Here is an 18009-nt window from a genome sequence, read left to right on the forward strand (position 1 = left end):
GGGTGGGAAGTTTACTGAGCTCATACAGAGGTGCTGAGATGGTCAGTAACAGAAGGTAAATGTAGTATGAAGAGAAAATCCATATAATGCCATATCACTTGCCTCAAATACGGCTTTTCACCCCTAAACCTCATAAGTCTCCTCCAAAGAAAGTCAATATCATCAACTGTATTTTCCAAGCTGGAGCAGAGAGAGAGAGAAAGACCTGTATGAAGGTTACCCTGAGGCACAGAGGGACCAGGAGCTTCTAATATCCCCAAACTCCATAAATACACAACAGGAGCTGGGAGGAGAACCTACAACACAGGAGTCCTTGAGGACTATGCAGGCAGCTGGCTTCTTATCCAGCTGCTGGGACATCTGTCCATGTAGTATTGCATCTTGTCCAGCTTGGTTCCCAAAATCCACTTAACTGCTTGGAGCAGCCTGCTCCAGTGGAAGGTGTCCCTGCCTGTGGCAAGGGATTGGAACTGGATGAGCTTTAAGGTCCCTTCCAACCCAAACTATTCCATGATTCTATGACAAAAGTAGTAGCACACTGCTACTGAAGCTACTCAGGTGCCCAGAATAAACTGGCAAGCACAGAAACATTAGAAATAGAAGTTCTGCCCTACTTTACATTCACAGTATAGGAGGACATTCAACCTCCATCCATCTCAAAGACCTTTAGGTTATTTCTAGTTAAGGAAAAGCTCTGGAAACAAAGCACTTCTATACATTAATAATAAGCACTTCAAAATGGGTTGTGGATAAAAGGGAGGAAGGAGAGTGGGGATGACTAGAGTTCATCTAACTTTGACTGCATAAATGGCCCTTTCTCAAAGTACAACAACATGGAATCACAGCATGGTTTGGGTTGGAAAGGACCTTAACATATCCAGTTCCAACGCCCTGCCCATGAGCATGGACACCTTCCACTAGAGCAGATTGTTCCAAACCCCATCCAACCTGGACTTGAACATTGCCAGGGATGGAGCATTTACCACTTCTCTGTGCACCCTGTGCCATGTATGGAGACAGAGTTCAAGGGATAAATGAATAAGCATCACGGGTCTGTTGAGTACCCTGAGCTCTCCATAGTGTCCCTACTCCCAGTATTTGCTCAGACCTTGGAATTCAGTCCAACAACAAAGCCCTGTCCCTAGCTGGCTCTCCAGCTGCCTGCCACTGGCCTGTACATACAGACACTTTGTAGATCCTGCCTTCTGACAGGCCATAAGGCAGGGACTGAGAGAGGAAATGTGATTCAGCACAGTAACCATGAGGGTTTTCTACCCATCTACATTGCATTCAGAGGAGCAGGAGGTCAAACCAATGCCATAAGTGCAAATCCAAGCCATCGGAAATACAGTGTCGGTGCACGGAGCCCTGCGCTTCCATCATTCCAAATCCCTGTGCAGCAGATCCGAGATGGGAATTTTCTTGTTTCTTGTCCTCTTTTTTACAGCCACCTGGCCTGTTCAATCTTTATATTGCTGGCACAGGGCTCTTTAAGAAGTGATGTGATAGTGGAGTGAGAGCAACTTTACGCATACATGTAGGAGCTGAACACTGAACGATGTAAAGCCAGTGGGGACTAGCCTTTTGGTTTATAAAAAGAGCTGTTTCCAGTGCCATAAAACACAAACCTGGTGTACAAAACACTTGTTTCCCCAACTCTTCTAATAACATAATAATGTGAAGAATGTGTCTACTTGTAACATGCAGTTTATACCCCAAACATCTGATCAAGAAGTGAACTCTGCAGGAAGTGACAGTGAGAATGGATGTTTTTTGCATCATTAGCTAAAACCAAAGCATCTTTTTTCCCTAAAGATCAACATTTAAGGAAAAAGAACAGCCTGAGCCATGAGCACAACAGCCTGGATGAGAACAGAGGCAGCACCAAGCCAGAAGAGGTGAACCTTCCCTTCCCTGTAAGTCAACAGTGGAACAGCACAGTAACAAATGAGGTATGCCAGCTACCTTGTGTTACAGGGGAGACACTGCATTAGGGATTCCCAAACCTGAGACACACCATGAGGTTCCAGCCAGCATGGAGTGGTGTCAAACAGTGACTGACACCAGTATGGCTCCAGGGGGGGAGAAACACCATGCACTGAGGCTGGGGAACGCTGATGAGAACAGACAATGCTCTCAGACACCCAGCACCAGTGTGAGCTGCTGGCCAAGGAGGAAATAGCTGCAGATGAGAAAAACCATAGTGCCAGCTGCAGAAAGTGAACATTAACATTGGGTGTTGAGGGGTTGAGTGGAGTGATCAGCACAGAAAACATCCACAGACAAAACCATAGGTGACTCCTATGTTCTGGGTTGATTTTTTGCCTTGAACATAAAGTTTGGAACGAAGGGTGATCATTGTATTATACAGGGTTTGAGGATGCTTTTCAAAGAGTAAAACAGAGTACTTATCTTTGTTCCCCTGTTTAAAAGCAACATAAACAGGGAGTTTAGTACCTGTGCACTTTCTTAGCACTGTATAACCAACAGCTAATCCAAAACCAGGCGGCCAAGCTCTGTCACAGAAGGCAATGAGGATGCTAAGGAGGTACTTTAAGAACAACTGAAAACACCAGGCAAGCTCCAACCTCCAGACACTCCTGAACTGCAACAAAGCAGGTCAAGCTTCTGTGAGGGAAGGTAACCCCACAAAACCACCTCATCACGTTGCCTTATATGGCTGGTAATACACAACACCTGAGCTTCCAATCTCAGCATCTGCTGGAGGGGGCTGGGAAAGTGGAACTGCAGGGATTCTACTCCCTCATTTAGAATGAAAACATAGATATGAAGGTAATATGGCCCACTGCCCTTTGCAGTGCCTTCTGTCAGCATGAGGACAGCACCTTTGTGGTTCTGTTTCTGCTCCCTCTGATGGTACATGGGCTTTCAGGCTGAGCTTTTATTTTGGGAGACTAAAGCAGCCTTTTGCTAAAACCCAATTCTTCCCCAATGGTGCACGCTTCAAAGAGCATGTTTGTACATGCTTCGTGCTCAGGAGCCTTGCTGGAAAAGAGGTTACTGCAGACAAAATCCTTGTGACATTGTGGACCTTTAATTGCTTACTAGACCTGCTTTGGGGCACATATTAATAGGGCAGAAGCATTACGCACATTCCTTCTCTCTCCTTGACAAAGTGCCAGAGGAAGGGAAGTATTTTGGTCTCAAAAGTAGTGTGTGTTTAGAAATGTGAAACTCAGGGCATGGAAATGAGTGTGTAACTGGAAGAGCACTGAAAATAACACAGACAGAAAGCAGCACACAGCATCTCACCATAGCGCTGAGAGTCTCCTCCCAGTCTGGCCTCTCTCTGGGATGGATGCTCCTCTGAAGCTCTGGCACAAAGTCATCTTCTTCTGCGTGTACAGAGGACTTCATCATTCTGGAAAGGAGGACAGAGAGGTTTGATACAGATAACAAGGTTTAGGTAATCTTACTAGTGCTAGTGCTTGGGTTTGTGCCCCATATGACAATATAAATGCTTCTAGAAACCCAGGACTCTTCATTTCCCATTATCCAAGTGTCAATGTGATGGAGAGAAAGCTCCACTCCCTAACCAACCAATGGATCATTCTCTTTAATCACTGCACAGTCTGCAAGTCTTGAAACACAGACAATAATTTCCAGGCCATTCAAACCCAATTGCTTCTGTTGCCCAGGCAAGCAACATGAGAAGAAACACACATCTGAGTCCTTCATTGTCCATTCATGTTTTGCCTAAATGGAGAGAGCAGCCTCCATAGATTCAGAATGGTTTGGGTTGGAAAGGACCTTAAGATCATCCAGTTCCAGCCTCAGAAAAGCCCTGCATGACCATAGCATGATTTAGAAGGTAGTGAGGTGTGATGCCAGCTCAGATGGGCACCTTTGACGTGTATGTGGTCAAAAGGATGTGATTTTTATGAGCCTGAAAACTTCAGAGCAGTGGCTCTTTCATTCCTCCTCCTTTGCCTACCAAGAGTGAGAAGATGTGGCCTCTTTCTCCACCACATGAGGTTTGCCACTTGTTTTCATTGTCTTACAATGCAACTCCAAAACAAGGGAGAAACTGAAGGAAAAGGGAAGGAAAAACCCATAGTTCTTTAAATCAACCTCATGATTTTGAACAAGGCTTTCAGCAGCATTTCAGAGCGTTGGGGCTTGGTTTACTGCAGCTGTAGACATAGATTCTGACCAAACCATCCCTCAGCAGCTTCAGTCTAATGCTGTGGGACAGCATTCCGTCTAATTCCAGTGGGTGCTGGAATGAAAGGATGGGTAACATGGATAACACCCAGCTTCCAACCCCATGCTTAAAACAAGCAGCTCATCACAATGAACACCTTCTGATTATATGAAAGTACATGAGACTGAATTTACACCTTTATCAGCACTCTGGATTACAAATTCATTTACTACACAACTCCTCAGGCTTAGGGCAATTCCTCCTGGATTCCTCAGCAGAGATGTGGTTTCCTTTCAAGAAGTAAGCCTTCTGAATGGTTGTATGACACACACTCTATCCTTAGCTTGGTTACAGCTCCTCCTGGAAGATGCTTCAAACCCTGTGGTGGTCTGAGCACAGAGACTAATGTGTTCTGTTGTAACATCACCCAGGGCTCTCGGGTCTGCCCTCACAGTGGACAAACACAGATGTCAGCAGACCTTTTGCATAGACTCCCATCTATTTGCTCACATTTAATCTGATTATGTCTATAGAACTCCATGAGAAACTCCAGCTCTCTGTGTGTCCAATAGCATACTGCAGTCAATTCTTAGGGCATTTCCGAGGCTTCTTTAGCACAATATTCTACTACTGATGAAAATTAAACCCTCTGTCAGAGGACCACAAAAAAGGTGGAATCCTGAAGATTTTCTATCACAATCAAAACCACTTGATAACCACCTCTGAACCCTCATTTATCCTTAATAATAACTACTTCATGCCATGCCATCTGAGACAAGAGACGGAGGAAGGCTCAAGATGCTACACGTTATATTAGTCCCTTATATACTCAGTCCAGTGGCTTCTTCCTCCCTATCCATAATGGGGATGATGGAAAATGAACGTTGTGGATTGGCAGCAGTGAAATATGGGTCTGAGCAGGGTCAGAAAGGTGGATGCTGCTCAAGATGCTCCCTTTTTCACACTGCTCCAAGCACTTTTACTCCGACTCTGTGCTCTCCAGGATGACACAGACAAGGAAACCAAACCTCAGGGTCTAGCATCCATCAGCAACAACACTTCTAAGCTTTATTTCTCCATCCACCCTCATCTTGTTTCTGCTATGGATTCTTATCCACAGGATGGGAGAAGATACAGCATCCCACTGGCACTTACAAACACCGACACCTGTATGTGGTACACATTAAAGACTGTTGCAGGGAGCAGGTATTTGGCTGTTCCATGGGAGTTGTAAATGACTGAAAATCCACTGGGGAATTTAACAGGAGCCATAAGAATAGAACCCCAATTTCATTTAAAATGCCACTTGTTCAAGTGCTGAGCAGCTCTGAATGCCCTTCAAATGCAGGCTGACACCATTACATTAATAAAGGTTCTGACTGCATAGAGGCCATTAAGCAATCCCTGTTCAGCTGAATGAATCCTTCTTCATTGTAAATTGAGAAGCAAATGTACTGGAACAAATGTTTGCAGGACATTTCACAAAAGGCCCAGCCCACATTCACACCCATTCCTTAAAGTCCTCTGGTAGGTCAGGATGATGGATTTCAAGGCAGGGATGTACATCTGTCCATGAGCAAACTGTATCAAGAAACATCTTTCCCATGTGCTCAATTTGCTGGTGCCAGAAGTGGGTTTGTGGGAAGAGCTCCTTAAATCAAACAGGGAGGAGAATCATAGAATCCCAAAGGGGTTTGGGTTGGAATGGACCTTAAAGCTCATCCAGTTCCATGGGCAGGGACCCCTTCCAAGGTACCAGGTTGCTGCAAGCCCCTGTGTCCAACCTGGCCTTGAGCACTGCCAGGGATGGGGCAGCCACAGCTTCTCTGGGCACCCTGTGCCAGCGCCTCAGCACCCTCACAGGGAAGAGCTTCCTTATATCCATCCTGAACATGCCCTTTTTCAGTTTGAACCCATCACCCCTTGTCCTATCGCTACAGTCCCCGATGCAGAGCCCCTCTCCAGCATCCTTGTAGGAGAAAGGACAGAAACTCTTAAACCATTGCGAGATGCCTACAAGAACCCTTGTTCCCCTGCTTGAAGCTCTTTAGCACATCCTGCATCCCACAAGAGACCACAAAACACAACTGTCATGGGCTCTGCTCTCACCTCCATGCTGGTGATACACAGATGAACTGCTCTCCTCTGGAAGGACATGAGGCTGCTGACAAACACCTTGCAGAGGTGGTTTAAAAGCCCCATGCTGGTAGAAGCATGAAGCATTTTGAATGCCAGGCTCCCCATAGCAGAGAGGGAACTGTTTGCTTGACAGAGCCTCACTGGGGCCTGGCTGAATAATGCTTAAATGAAATGCCAAGCCTGATCTTTAGGTTGTGCTCCCCCATGGGGACATGAGGCATTTCAGCTTTCCTTGCTGCTTCTCCCACAAATGGCTGTTGCTTCTGACCTCAGCTGGAGAGGTGGGAGCTGATGAGAGCTGATTTGTTGGTGTATTTATTAGCTAACACTGGTGATGTGCCTGGAGATCTCTCAGCCAATGTAAAAGCTTTGCCCTACACAACCAACGACACAGGAGGATTCAGAGCGCCACAGAAAGTGATGATTTCTGTGCTATAAATGTTACCCAAAAAGCCACACTGTGCTGACACAAACTTATCCTGAAAGCCAATGAGCTCCAAACACCAGCTGATGAAAACTGCTATTTATGCACTCAAGCAATTTGCACAAAAGGCCAAAATATCACACTAAAAAGAACCATGGCTTGAGCTTTGCACTGCTTGCAAATATGTGCAAGGACCTCTACATCTACTTGGCTCATCTCCCTTGCTCCTAGCAACCATGTCTGTCTTCAATAAGCACTCTTCAGTTCACCAGACAGTGCTCAAGGAAGAGGAGAACAGCAGAGACAGGTGACTTTTGGCTTCAGGATGTCACTATGTGTGAGCCACAGCACGTATCAATACTTCAAGGCCCTTCAGCATAACAGCATCCCTGTCTCTTCCCATGGAATCGAATAGTCTTGACAGGATTCAATCCCAAAGGTGTCAATCATTGCATGGACAGGTAAAAGCCAACAGTGAATCGACAGAGAGGTACCCTGAAAGCTCAGCTTTATGGGGGTTAAAACCCATCAAATCACAGAGTGCATTCAAGTAAACTCTACGGCCATGAAATTAAAAGGAATGCAGTGGAAAGGAAGAAAAGAGTTGTGCAATATGGGAAGCAGAGATAGCTCAGGAGCCCCAGGAAAAATGAAACAAAAGATGGGAATTGAAGGCTGACAGTGCTGACCTGAAAGAGGGTTTCATTTCCCATGTTTTACATCAGCTTTGTCAACACCTTCCTGACTCCATTATGTCCCTCTGCACTATATAAAGGTTTCTGTCTCAAGGATCACACAATGTGAAGGTAGAAGACCAACAAGGTCAGCTTAAAGCCTCCATCATAAATAAACAAATGGTAAATGGATTGTACTTAAATCCTTGCCCACAACATGAAGACCTGGCACAACCTAATGGTTTACTGTGATTGATTCAACCAAGCTGAAAGCTGCAATTGCTGATGGAAGCTCAGGGTCGGGCAGCCAAAATTCAATTGTTTGGGTAGCCACTAAACAAGAATAATTAATAGAGTAACAGTATATCACAAGCAGATATACCCATCATCTAGTGCCATGGGCTTGCTCCAAGCCCCTGTGTCCAACCTGGCCTTGAGCACTGCCAGGGATGGGGCATCCACAGCTGCTCTGGGCACCCTGTGCATAGGGAAGAAGGTGTAAAGTACCATCAAGGTGTCCAAGATGTACCCATTGAAGAGATGCTTTGCAAATCCATCAAGGGGTAAGGAGGGAGGCAACAAATAGCAACTGGGGCTCAACGGATCCACCTTCCCTTTGTTCTGCTCTTCTGCCATAGTGCTGACAGCTTCTTTTACTACTTCTTATCTCACCTGCTGGTGTCTTACGTCTCAACTCAGTAACACCATCTCCATAAGTAAAGTAGAGGGATATGGACTTCAGGCTCAGGAAGCAATGGAACATGTACCTCCAGAGCTTTGTTGAGCTGGGCTGCAGCAATCTGCTTCCCAGTTTTGCATAATTGGAATTCCTTTAAACTCTTAATGAAAAGAGGAAGTTAGTGGAACAGTCAGCTTTTACAAGCTCTGAGACATGTTCTTAGCTATTAAAAAGCCTGATAACGACAGAATCCTCACACTCTTGCACGCATATATTACTGAACAAACCTGCTCTGTTATCTGGCAACACATAAAAGAACATTGTTTCAGTAGGTGCTGGGCATTTTCTTGCAGAACACAGTGGTAGTCAATAAAACAGTTCTTTAGGAATAGCTTTTTCTTATTGCTTTAAGAAAAGGAATTAGGAAATCACTGAACAATCAGAATCACTGAGCCCTGCCTTGGATTTCTTTCATTTGATTCAGGAACAAATATGAAAGTCTTAAAGGTATTTTCCTCCAGGGAGAAAAGGCACTAACCTCTCATTTACAATTATTAAACTGCTCAAAGCAGCTCTAAACTTACAACATGGAAGAGAGATGGGAAAGGACTGCGTGCTCCTGCCTTCCTGCTGCACTGGGAAGTAACGTTCCTTTGCCACCTCCTTTGCCTTGTTTGCTAAGATCACACCTTCTAAACCAGCCTCAGCCCTTCCCCTCTGCCCAGCAAAAGCAATGCTGGAGTCTTCAAATATCCCAGTAATCCAGCACAGTAACCAACCCCATCTGCTTACAGCTCGTCCAAGCATAGCAGCCATCAAAGTATACCCCAGATTGTAAAGAATGACCCAAACCTACATCCAAGGACATTGATCTCTTGTCTGCAGCTCCGTGCCAGGGCAAAGCCAGATGTAATCTTTCCTCATAGAAGCATAGACTGGAAAACTGATGCTTTCAGCAGTGCTCAAGTGCAATCAACTCATCAGTTACAATGAGCCTCGCGTGCTGTTAAGTGACAACTGCTCCTAATGTGAAACAGCACTGAGGCCACAGGGACATCTTCCACTAGTCCAGGTTGTTCCAAGCTCTGTCCGACCTGCCCCCGAGCACTAAACAAATAGAGAAGAGAGCAGCTACAGTTGTTCTGACTTTAAATCTAGGCTGAAAGGTCTGGTGGCCCCTTATTCACAACAGTACTTTCCCTGCCTGTGCTACTATCACTCCATTTCAATGGCATCAACAGCAAATGAGAGGCTGCTCCATCCTTCCATGTCTTGAAACCACTACTTACACTTTTCACTCTTACTATTCCCACTGTACAGTTCTTGACCAGCTAAACAGAGGTCTACAACTACCGTAAGTCATCAGGGTCAGATTTAACACACAGGGGTCATATAGGCATGACACGAGCAAAGCCATAACCGTGATTCTTTCTCGACAGCAGATGTGTCTCATGAGCAAACAGCTCATCTTGAAGCTCACACAAAGCTGTAACAGCAAAGTGCTGACCAGAACCAACCTCCCAGGCCACCCATCCTGGTGCAGGAGATGAGGAAAGCGAAGAGCCAGCAGCACAGGGAGATGCAGGGGTGATAACGTGAAGCAGCACCTGAGAGCTGGATGCAGACCAGAAGATGAAGGTGCTGTAGGGGTCGAATTGTCTCGCAGTGCTTCAGAGCACAATTCCATTCTTCCCTCATGCACAGCACTGCAAACAGACCCCAAAATACCTTCACTTGCCCCTTTTAGAGTAATGCATTAAATATCTTTTCCAGTGAATAAGCCTCAACATAGAGAAAAGAAATCACTGCTCTCCCTTGCCTTGAGGTCTCAAGGATGCAGCTGCATCCACTGCTGTGCCCCATCATTTTTACCTCCCTCTCACACACTTTAGGGACAGAAGTGTACCGTGTCTGCTGGCAATGGAAACCCTGCTGCCAAAGGGATGGACAGAGAAAGAACAACTAGCCAAGCCAATTTAGATTGCTTTTTCTGCTTGGAGGACAGGCTGAGGGGTGGCACATCCTGAAACAAAACTGTTAACTCTAATGGCTACTCAAAGGAGTACAACACTGAAATACCACATGAAACCTGGGATTATAAGGATTTCTGACAACAAGCACTATTGCCTAGGGCCCAGTGACCCCAATTATGCTGCACTGGGGTATGTCAGGAGACTAAAACATCAAGGTAAGGACTATCTGCATAGCAGACAAGAGGTGAGCAAAGAGAATACCTCCATCCACTTCCCAAAGGAACTGACAGCTTGTCCTGTATTTCAGAGGAAGACTGGGCCTGACGTAGGAAATCACTTGGGTTTCACAGCTCCTAACCACACACAGCTTTTATCCAAAGGCAGGTGAGCACCAAACACCTCCTCGGGGCCTGAAGGGAATACAATGAGACTCAGGGAAAAGAACTCAGGGAGAAAGCCATAAGCCATGCACAGAAAGACTGCCTAGCACCACTAAACCCAGGAGGACTGGGCTGCAGAGATCAGCATCATTCAAGTGCTTGTGCAGCACAGCTTCAAGACAGCACTTTCATCCAGCAAGGAGGTCTCTGTAACAGTAAGAAGCTGCTGGTGCCAAAAGGGCAGCTCCCCACTTCTCCCCAGCATGTGATGATGTATCTCTCCATGGCAACAGAGGTGCTTGCCCCTCTCTACAGACACTGGAGGATAAAGAAATACCTTCCAAAAAGGACTGGTTTTCACTGGATCAGCAGCAAAGCCCCCACCACAGCAGCTCCTCTTGGCCTAATGAAGATGGCAGGGCTGGAAATGCCTCCTTCCGACACAATCATGGAATCCCAGATGGGTTTGGGCTGGAAGGGGCCTTAAAGCTCCTCCAGTTCCAACCCCTGGGACACCTTCCACTAGAGCAGGATGCTCCAAGCCCCATCCAGCCTGGCCTTGAGCACTGCCAGGGATGGGGCATTAACTGCTTTAGTTCACCTGCCCTAGAAGGTTGATCCATAAAAGGAGATGAGCAACATCTTCCCTATCCTCAGAGACCTTTTGACTTTGGCCACCTCCTGCCCTACGAAGCCTCCCATGGGCTTCTGCAGATCCCATCCTCATGTGTACGTGTGTCCCTTCATACTGAGTGAAGAGGATTTGGGTACTTCTCTTAGCCTTGCAAGGGCTAGAGCTGAGGAGCGGAGGTTGCTGCAATGCTTCATCATGCAACGTCACCCAAATCCTTGGGGAATGCCAGAGCTCAGGAAAAAGAACAGTTGTGTTGGTTGTTGTGATTTCTGATCCTATGGAGGTGGGGGAAGCATCTGAAACACAAACACTTGAGGGGAAAAGAAAAGGTGAAGATTCTGTTCCTGATTTCATTATGAGCAACACCACCTAAACATCACAACCTGCAGCTACGAAGCAAGCTGCAGCTGAGGACAGCATCTTACCACTGATGATACATCAGTCAGGAATGATCCCCCTGGTAAAACACACCTATTAATGAGGTTTAGGTTTTACATCAGCCAGGCCACGAGAGCCCTTGAAACACCAACCCACTTCTAAAGGCAGAAGGAAAGGGGGGCCAAAAAGAGGGCAGAAAAGTGAAATACATATTCATAGATGAGTCAGGATTGAGAAGATACTCAACAAACAACAAAACAAGGACCCCTCTCATGCATTAGAGGATGGGAAAGATGAAAGGTGTTTAACTGCAGGTGCCAACAGTGGGATGGTGGATGAAAAAGCAAACGCAAAGGAAGTTTTCTGCCCCTCGGTTATAAGGTAACACATCTGCATTCCCCGGCTGCCTCTGTGTAAGGAAAATGAGTAATTCCCACATGTTTAACATTATCCCAGGAATAACAGCCTCCTGATCTGTTCCATAGGACGAACCCTGCCAATCCCCACTCACCCTGATCCCAGAGAGGTACCGTGGCACCATCGGAGAGGAGTTCTGCTGTGCTGGAAGCCAGTGCAGTTGTATTACACGCAAGAGGGAAGCAGAAAGGGCCGTGACAAACCCATTCGAGACTCCAGGAAGCGAGCACAGAAATGACTGTTGAGTTGGGCAATGACTCAGCACGGAGAAAAAATACAGAAGAAAAATATAGCTGCAGATAGGACAGGTTTTCCATCAGGAATGACAGCTACCAGAGGGAAAATAAGTGAAACCAAGAGGAAGAAGAAGGATTCCCAGCCTGGAATCGCGCCTGGTCCCGTAAGCTCCGTGCACAAAGTTGTTTCTCCTGCTCAGCCATTCTCTGCTCCCTTTTGCAGCACACCTGAGTAAGCAGAAGAGCAGGAAACTGAGCTCCTTTAACCCCTGCTTCACCACTGCTGCTGCCTGGGCAGGCTGGGAACCTGCTCCTCAACAGGAAGCTAAAGCCAGGCCCCAAGCACAGGGAAGGCAGAAAATGCAGCCAGCACTACCCCAGGAGGCAAAGCAGGAGAGATGTCCTCATCTCCTGGCCTGTAATGCCAATGAGTGGTGAGGACATGAAGGTGATGGGATATTCCTGCACCTCCTCTGCTGTTCTCACCTCCCTCTTGTTTCATGTTAGAGTGAAGCTGAAGCTCCTGCTTTACCTACATAACTCTACAGGACATCTCCCCATTGCTGCTGAGCCCTCCCTGAAAGGGGAAGGTGAACTGTAACCTGTTAAACACAGCTCACACAGTGCAAGCAGATGGATAGGGAAACTGTGCAGCTTTCAGTGCTCACTTTGAACCCATTCCCTCCTTTACAGACCTTTCTACAGCAGCTTTGTAAGAACACTGAATCCCCTAAGTTGCCCTTCAGCCTGGAACCAGCTGCAGGGAAGCACCAAGGGTGCAGGCAGCTGCTGCCTGAGCCATGCAGTAAGGTGCTGTGACATTTAAGCAGATGCTGATGTGCTTTCAAGGGGTAGAAAAGAGCGATATCAGGTAACTGAAACTCCTTCCCATCATTCGTGAGAAATACCATGTCTTATCACTTCCTTCTCCTCTGCCTTTAAAATCACTCCTGGCCTGCTTCCACCAGTATCGATGCTACATGGTATCGCTGCAACCATTCTCCTTATGCAGAACAGAAGCTGAGAGGATGCCAACACCTTCCCTGTGCCATGGAATGTATCTGTGTAACCAGGCTGGCTAAAGCAGGGAACTATAAAGTCAGAGGGAAGGGGGAAAAAGGCCACAAAATCTGGCCAGAGGAGCTATAGAGATAACAGTGCTTAAAATGACCTTCTAAACTCTCTCCTTTGAGGCCATAACACAAGGCACTGCCCATGCCCACCAGTGAGAAATGAAACCCTGCAAGGAGCCGGGGCTTTATACCTGGCTTGGAACAAACCTTGTCTAAGTGGAAGGTGTCCCTGCAATGGCTTTAAGGAACTAGAAGTTCCTTCCAACCCAAACCATTCCATGATTCCATGTGTTTTGTGTGGCTGGATGGGTGGCAGTGAGGGACCAAGATGGACGCTAGGCTGCTGTGTCAAAGTAAGTTCCTGTTAAAGCCAGGAATTCACAGTGAGGAGAAGCCCAGTGTCTACATCCATCCTGCCTTGGGCAGAGCTCTTACAATCCAAGGGGAAGCCACGAGACAAGGACAATCCTGCTGGAAATTTCACACAGCCACTAAAGCCACCACCAATCCTGTTTCCAAAACAACAGGAATAAGATACAATTTTGCCCTAAAGTCATTTTTATACTTATACTTTATATACACAGCTCTCTGCATATGTATTTATCCACAGCTCTCCAAATTCAGTCAGGACGTTCCCATAAAATAGCTATTTTTGTTACCCTTGCCTAAAACTGGTGTAAATAATGCACAGCCCTGGCTGAGTTAGTGAAGCCTGGAGTAAAACCCCAGAGTCCTGTCTCCCTCCTTCCTTCCTAACAGCCTTCTATCCATAAAACATGAGCATGGCCAACACACTTTAACCCCATGCTGGTTGCACACTAATACGGAACAATGGACGCACGTTGGGAGAAGAAGCTACTGAGAAGAGAGACCTGGAAGCATTCTAACTCCCAGGTACCACAGCATGTTAATAGGGATTTCTAAGGGAATATCTCATTGCAGCTCCTATTGCATCCCATCAGAAGCAGGAGTATTTCACTGCAACCTTTAACTGCCCTGGCTCATGCTGTCAGTAATAAAATGCCCTCTTGGGAAAATCAATAGATAGACAAAGAAAGCCTTAATGAGTTGGTAAAGTACCTACGAGGGCAAGCACACCATTGAGGGCATTAAAAGGGTTGCACATGCAATATGCTGACCTACAAGGAGAGGTGATGGGGAGATTTATTGACAGACCAAAGAAGAAAGCGTGGTTCCACTTGTGCAAGCAGTTGTCTCAAGCACCCAATGGGTTAAGAAGTAAAAAATGTGAGAACATAGTAAATTAAAGAGAAGAATTGTAAGATATAACAGGGACCGGAGCATCCTGATGGCACTTCCAAATGATCCCCGTTGAGGTCTGGCCTTACAGAACAGCTAAATGGTATGTCCTGGAAAGCTACTCATCCGTTCCTCACTCCTCACATCCCTTCCTCACCACTGTAACACTTGGAAAAGAAAGTTCATCCTGTCATCAGGGCAGGGAAAACCCCAGAACACCAAACCCCAGACTCACCAGCACTACATCTCCTTACCAAAGAGGAAAACATAGAGGAAGAGGGGAAAAGAACATTACCTTCTGGTGCTTCATGAGCCACAATGTACCCAAAATCTGTCTCTATAGAGGCACATCTTGGTTCAAAAAGAGGCCAGGTCCTAATTAAAAAGCCCATTGGGCATCAGCTGCTATTCAGCAACAGTTCTGCATCTCATCGGGTATCTGTTACCATATCTTATGGCCATGGATTGTTAGCTGTAATCAGATAGGAGGTCTCATTTGCCAGGGGAGATCAACACCTTGTCCTCCCCTTGCTGCTGAGAAGCTGGAGCACATGAAGCACAGACTCTGAAGTCAAAGCATTCAGGGTACTTCAATGTGATGTACACAAGTAACTGAGAATATACAGACATGTGGCTGTCACTTCCCTGGAGGAGACAAAGATCAGTTCCATGGGGCAAAGAGCATGACGAGAGGGCCTCTTCCAGTGCCTGCAACCCCACCTTTACCCAGTGCTAGTGTGTAGTTATATAGCCCTGCATGGAGTAGGAGATGCAGCCACAGCAGACCACAATTCTATATGAAGCTGGATTCAGATGCCCTTCACAAAGAAGACAGAATATGTGCACATTTCTACATGCCCACGAAGGGAAAAAACCCCTTTCTTGCTGTTTTTCAAGGCGCTGAGGAGCAATGGGGAGATATTTCCATTGCCAGACCAACCACTGAGCCTTCCATGAGCATAAATGTCTCTCCTGACCTTCAGAATACACCCTGCAAGGCTCACTGCTAGAATTCCCTGTCATTCCACTGCAAGACTCCCAGCACTTTGTATCCGCAAAGCTCCAGTCACGGAGCCAAGGAGTGAAGAAACACTCTCAGCTTTCCCTATAGTGATGAGCCCTGGTGCAGAGGGGAGCTGCACACCATGACCTGGCTTGCATTTAAAAACTCAGACTGGATTCAAATTAAACCCCCCTAAATAATGAAAGTACACCTAAAAAGCAATCTGGGGGGGGTTCAGTGACGTGACTGCTGGGTTTTAAATGCTGGAGGGGTCAAGAGAGAGATAAAATGCCATTGTAGGAGCTCAGTATTTTGTTCCAATGAGCCTGTCAGTCTCTGAGTGACTGTCTAGACTCAGGCAAGGGATTCCCCTAGGACAACAATGAACAGCAAACCCCACAATCTCTGGTATAAGATAGCACTAGGATAAAGTATTATCATCTAATGGAAGAGATGAGTGCCTGAAAGATGCTATAGTCCAGAATTAAATGCAGAAATCCTTTTGTGAACCCTGTTAGAATCACAGAACAGTTTGGGTTGGGAGGGACCCTCAAGCTCATCCAGTCCAACCCCCAGCAATGAGCAAGGACATCTTCAACTAGATCAGATTGCCCAGAACCGCATCCATGGCCTTGAATGTCTCCAAGGATGGCACAACCACCACCTCTCTGGGCAGCCTATGCCAGTGGTAGAACACTGTACAGTTGTACATTGTACAGTTCTTCCTCATGTCCAGAAGGAAGCAGTGTTACTGTGACCCCTCTAAATGAAGGGTGCTGCTCACCCTGCTCAAGCACAGGGCTGTGAGTCAGCACCAGACCGTTCCTCTCCTATAGAGAAGTGCGTCAGTCACCTCTGAGTCCATCACAGACAGAAGAAATGTCACCTCCACAGGCAGGGCAAAGCCAACCCCTAAGAAAGGGATTCACCCTGTTTCCACTAACAAACTTACTCTCTATTCCCTGAAGAGAGAAGAGGAAAGAAGCTACAACGTACACAAGTGCGTTATTACCTTCTTCACTCTAGTGAAGGACAGTATGTGTATGCTATTGAGTATGCACATGATTGTGATACCATTAGGAGCAAGCAGTACCTTTGGGAGATACTAACAGCTGCATGACAGATTTCAGCCAGGCCTTCTCTTTCCCACAACCTCACCCCTTCTTTCGGCTCGCATTTGTTCAGATCTGCCAGTAAAGCAGCTGTGAGGACAGAGAAATAGAAAGCACATCATAATTCAACTCACAATATCACACGTACAGTCCCTTTCTCATTTTATCTCTGATGGATGTCTGCTTGTGCTGCTTGCCAGGAGAATAAATGTATTAACCCCACTGCACAAAGACTGAACACAAAAGGAAGCACATAACTGAAAAGAAACTGGAAGTCTCTTGTTTTCTGTCGCAATCATTTACAAGGTATGGAAAGAGCCAAAGAAACCCCAGTAAAATCATTCACCGCATCAGCTTTAACCTTCTTCCTGTTAGCAATGTTCATTTAACAATGATGGAATTCAACATCACAGCTACACTGTGTTAGCACCCAAACACATCAAGTACTTTCAGCACCTTCACTCCTCATCAAAGGGGCAGAAGGTACTGAAGAAGAAGGAGGTTTCAGCCCCAGGAACCACAGAACCATAGTCTGGGATGGAAGAGACCTCCGAAGGTCATCTATCCACCCCCCTGTACTTGGACAGGACTCTACATTAGGTGCCAGATTTAAGCGGCAGCTGCATTCCAGCTGGCACAGGGAATGCTCCTCCCTGTAGTCAAGAAGGTCCAAGCAATTCCAGCCCTGCTCTTTCTGCCTGTTGCCTGCGTAAATGCAGTCAAGTACATTTCCATTGTTAACTCACCTGAAAATGAGTTAGAGGGTTTGTTAGAGGGTTTGTAAGATGCTCTGACATTTCCTCACCGAAAAAGAGGGAAATAAGGCAAATCATAATCAGGAAAACCAAAGTTCATATTTGTTGAGGGGAAACTTTCAGCTTCACCAAGTCCTGTGGCCAACAAGTTCAGGTCTTCTCTTTGCCATATCAGCACTCCTGACTTACCTGGGTGTGTAACCAAGTAACTGGTTCTCAGGGGGTTAAAGCCCTCTCCTCAAGTCTATAAGCAGCAAAGGCTGCACTGCTTGTGTACCAATGGCTCTGCAGCCCCCCAGATCCTACAGCTCTTGTTAGGGAGACAGTTCCAACAGCAGCAAAGCATCTTCAGTGTGCCAAAAGAATACAGCTATGAATAAAAGTAGTTTCAGCTCATGTGTGTGAATGCTGAGAGTTTAAGGTATCTAGGGTCTGTATTTTTAAAGGAGCAAAGAGGTAATCCTCAGCTTAAAGGGTTTGGGAAAGGGCAGCATAAACTGGCCCAAAACAGAGCAGAACATTGTATTTGAGGTCTGTCTGCATCTGGAATTATTTGGGAGCAGCTGTTCCTGAGAAGTTCCATGTGTGGTCAAGCCCTCAAAAGGAAGAATGTATTCAAACACAGAGACATGGGCAGGAGAAAAGGCTTTTGTGTGATTCATGTCTCCAATGGTTGTTAATGTACATTGAAGAGTGGAAAAAAGAGG

At 46.3% G+C, this 18009-nt stretch overlaps 1 protein-coding gene across 2 annotated transcripts in view; it reads right to left on the bottom strand.

Annotated features, from left to right (window-relative positions):
• The window catches only part of ARHGAP32 (Rho GTPase activating protein 32), a 167824-nt gene that overhangs the window by 97008 nt on the left and 52807 nt on the right, over positions 1-18009 (bottom strand). For both annotated transcript variants that reach the window (XM_034069493.1, XM_034069492.1), the window contains one exon: positions 3274-3382. In XM_034069493.1, the coding sequence (XP_033925384.1) occupies positions 3274-3381 (108 nt within the window). In that variant the 5' untranslated portion in view covers position 3382. The remainder of the gene's footprint in view (positions 1-3273; positions 3383-18009) is intronic.

Source organism: Melopsittacus undulatus, chromosome 15, assembly GCF_012275295.1.
Source record: "Melopsittacus undulatus isolate bMelUnd1 chromosome 15, bMelUnd1.mat.Z, whole genome shotgun sequence".
Classification (NCBI taxonomy): Eukaryota; Metazoa; Chordata; class Aves; order Psittaciformes; family Psittaculidae; genus Melopsittacus; species Melopsittacus undulatus.